This window comes from Triticum dicoccoides, chromosome 2A, assembly GCF_002162155.2.
Source record: "Triticum dicoccoides isolate Atlit2015 ecotype Zavitan chromosome 2A, WEW_v2.0, whole genome shotgun sequence".
Lineage (NCBI taxonomy): Eukaryota > Viridiplantae > Streptophyta > Magnoliopsida > Poales > Poaceae > Triticum > Triticum dicoccoides.
In genome coordinates, this window is record NC_041382.1 from 545,255,724 (window position 1) to 545,258,705 (window position 2,982).

Below are 2,982 nucleotides of genomic sequence, written 5' to 3' on the forward strand. Positions count from 1 at the left end.
CGACGGCGGTGACGATGGCAGCGACGACGGCGACTACCCGACGTTCAGCCAGTTTCTTTTTTAGATTAGTTTATATATTTTTATGTAATAAAAATTCGTGAACTTTGTTGAATTATATGCCCAAGTTGAACCAAATTTGTCGTGTTTAGTCGAATTTCGCCGAACTTTGCTATATACTTTTATTTTTTGAACGCGTATGGGGACCGCTCTGGAGCCGGCGGTTGGAGACCAACTCACCCCAGTCCAATTTTTTGCGCCGGCTCACCCCAGGCGGCGGCGATTTAGGCGCCCCGGGGGGCCAACGGCTGGCTGGAGATGCTCTAAGTCCTTATGTCACTCGGGCCAGTATAAAAGCCGGTGGCTCGTCCTGTACTTGAACCACAAGACAAGACAAGCTCAATCGCTCTGCAGAGACGACGCATGGCCTCGACGACAGCGGCGGTGCCGGAGGTGGCGCTGCGGTCCGGCGGCGCGAGGCCCATGCCGGCCGTCGGCATGGGCACCGCCAAGTTCCCGGCGGTGGCGGAGACCACCGTGAAGGCCGTGCTGGAGGCCGTGGAGGTGGGCTACCGCCACTTCGACACGGCCGCCATGTACGCGACGGAGCGGCCCCTGGGCGAGGCCCTCGCGGAGGCGGTGCGCCGCGGGCTCCTGGCGTCCCGGGAGGAGGTGTTCGTCACGTCCAAGCTCTGGTGCACGCAGTGCCACCCTCAGCTCGTGCTTCGGTCCCTCCGGGAGAGCCTCCAGTAAGCTCGGTCCATCTAGAGTAGACTTTTGCCCGTTGACTTCTGTTGATCTTGATCAATCGTCTCGGCGTTTGTGCTTCGTTTCTGAAGGAACCTGCAGATGGAGTACGTGGACCTGTACCTGATCCACTGGCCGATCAGCCTGAAGCCCGGGCCGGCGGTGTTCCCGGTGAAGCGGGACGACGCCGTCCCGTTCGACTTCGAGGGCGTGTGGCGCGCGATGGAGGAGTGCCACCGCCTCGGGCTCGCCAAGGCCATCGGCGTCAGCAACTTCACCACCAGCCACCTCCACAAGCTACTCGCCGCTGCCACCGTCCCTCCTGCAGTCAACCAGGTTGCTGGATGTTACGAGCTCCTACGAGATTACGAATACTGGTCTGAATGTCTTAGCAAGACGATCCACCGTCACTGTAACTCTGTGTATCATCTGTAGGTGGAGATGAACCCGGTCTGGCAGCAGAGGAAGCTGAGGGGGTACTGCGCGGAGAAGGGCATCCACGTCGCGGCCTACTCGCCGTTGGGAGGGCAGAATTGGTCCGGCGACGGAAACGCCGTGCTGGACTCCGAGGTGCTCGCGGAGATCGCCAGGGCCAGAGGAAAGACCGTCGCACAGGTAACCGTAACCGTAGTGTACACGCCTCGTTTCTCCTAGCAACTGCTCGGAATTACGACATGCAGTCCGTATGACACCAACCGATTCCTCTTTCTTCTCATTCAGGTAGCGCTGAGGTGGATCTACGAGCAAGGGGTGACCCCGATCGTCAAGAGCTTCAGCAAGGAGAGGCTCAAGGAGAACCTCGGGATCTTCGACTGGGGGCTCGCCGACGACGACCTGCGCAAGATCGGCCAGATTCCGCAGAAGAAGATCGTCAAAGCTGCAGGCATGCTGTTCTCGGCAGAGGGCGAGTTCACGTCGGTTGACCTCGCAGACATGGAAATTGTCGAGGAATAAAATAGGCACTCAGAAAGTGAAGTACCTGCTTCGCTGTGTGACGTAGTAGTAAATTACAGTAGTAGCTTACTTTGAGGGTGGGGATAAATAAGAGCATCTGCAATAGTCTTTATGATAGATTTCTTGATACAAGGTCCACATCAGCAGTCAACCGTGTATCATACGAGTTCTCTAATGAAGCATATGTTAGTCTGATGGAACCACGCATATTAAATCAATTTAAATAAACTGATGACCAACCAGGTCCGGCCAGGAGCCACAGAAATGAATGTAGTTACCTCCGAGCTTGTCCCTGGAACGTTGGTTCATGATCATACGATCCCATTCTCTCTCTTCTTTTATTTTATGCCACGTCATTAAAAGAGTCTACATGGTAGATTTACCAACGATGATCACACGACCATTGGAGATGCCCTAAAGGAGTGATCAGGCCCACTTTCCAATAGTATTCATCATCTGTTAAGGCAGGAGTATAAAGAACACTAGAAGTAAAAATTAAATTTAGATCCGTAGACCACCTAACGACGATTACAATCAATGAAGCGAGCCAAAGACGTGCCGCCGTCATTGCTCGTCCCTCACTGTAGTCGAGAATTCTTGTTATTGTAGACAGTTGGAAAGTTGTCGTACTAAGGCCCAATAGGACCAGCACATCAGAATAGCAACCGCCGTCGATGAAGAGAAGCGCATATCGAAATGATCCAATTTGAAGACACGCGAACACTGACGAACAAAAATCGGATCTAAGTGGATCCATCGAAGATAACTGCCGACCGAATTCCGTGAGATCCACCGAAGACACATCTTCACACGTCTTTCGATAGCGCTAGACGCACCATCAGAACAAAAGCTAGGCGAGAAGAACATTATTCCAACTTCAAATAGTCGTCCCCGTCTCATTTTCATGAAAAGGACACAAACTCTAAATAGACATAAAAAAATACCTAAAAATGGAGTAGGAGGGGCCATGGAGGACGAAGCCGATCCGTGACGCTGCCGACGGGAGGCGAAAAATCCCCGATTACCACGCGCGAATCACAAAATCCCTGATGACCACGTGCGAGTCGCACGAAGCAAAGAGATTCTCTCTTTTTTTTGCGAGGTGAAGCAAAGAGATTCAAGGCGTACCTGACTTGTTCTTTTTTTTTTAATTCTGAAATTCGACGTGACTTGTTCTCTGTTCATTGTGCTAAATCATCTGTTCATTGAGCTGCAGGTAAATCCGTTGTATTTCGACTTGGTGAATTGCAGCTTCATTTTCCACGTAAAAATCATTTGAAAACT

The 2,982-nt window shown here is 52.1% G+C and overlaps 1 protein-coding gene across 1 annotated transcript; it reads left to right on the top strand.

Annotated features, from left to right (window-relative positions):
• The first annotated feature begins 324 nt into the window (after window positions 1-324).
• Window positions 325-1,893, top strand: LOC119359551 (non-functional NADPH-dependent codeinone reductase 2-like). Its single transcript, XM_037625696.1, has 4 exons — window positions 325-746; window positions 837-1,080; window positions 1,180-1,359; window positions 1,465-1,893. Exons 1-4 carry the CDS (start codon window positions 421-423, stop codon window positions 1,696-1,698), a joined length of 984 nt encoding a protein of 327 aa, XP_037481593.1. The 5' UTR covers window positions 325-420; the 3' UTR covers window positions 1,699-1,893.
• Window positions 1,894-2,982: the final 1,089 nt, after the last annotated feature.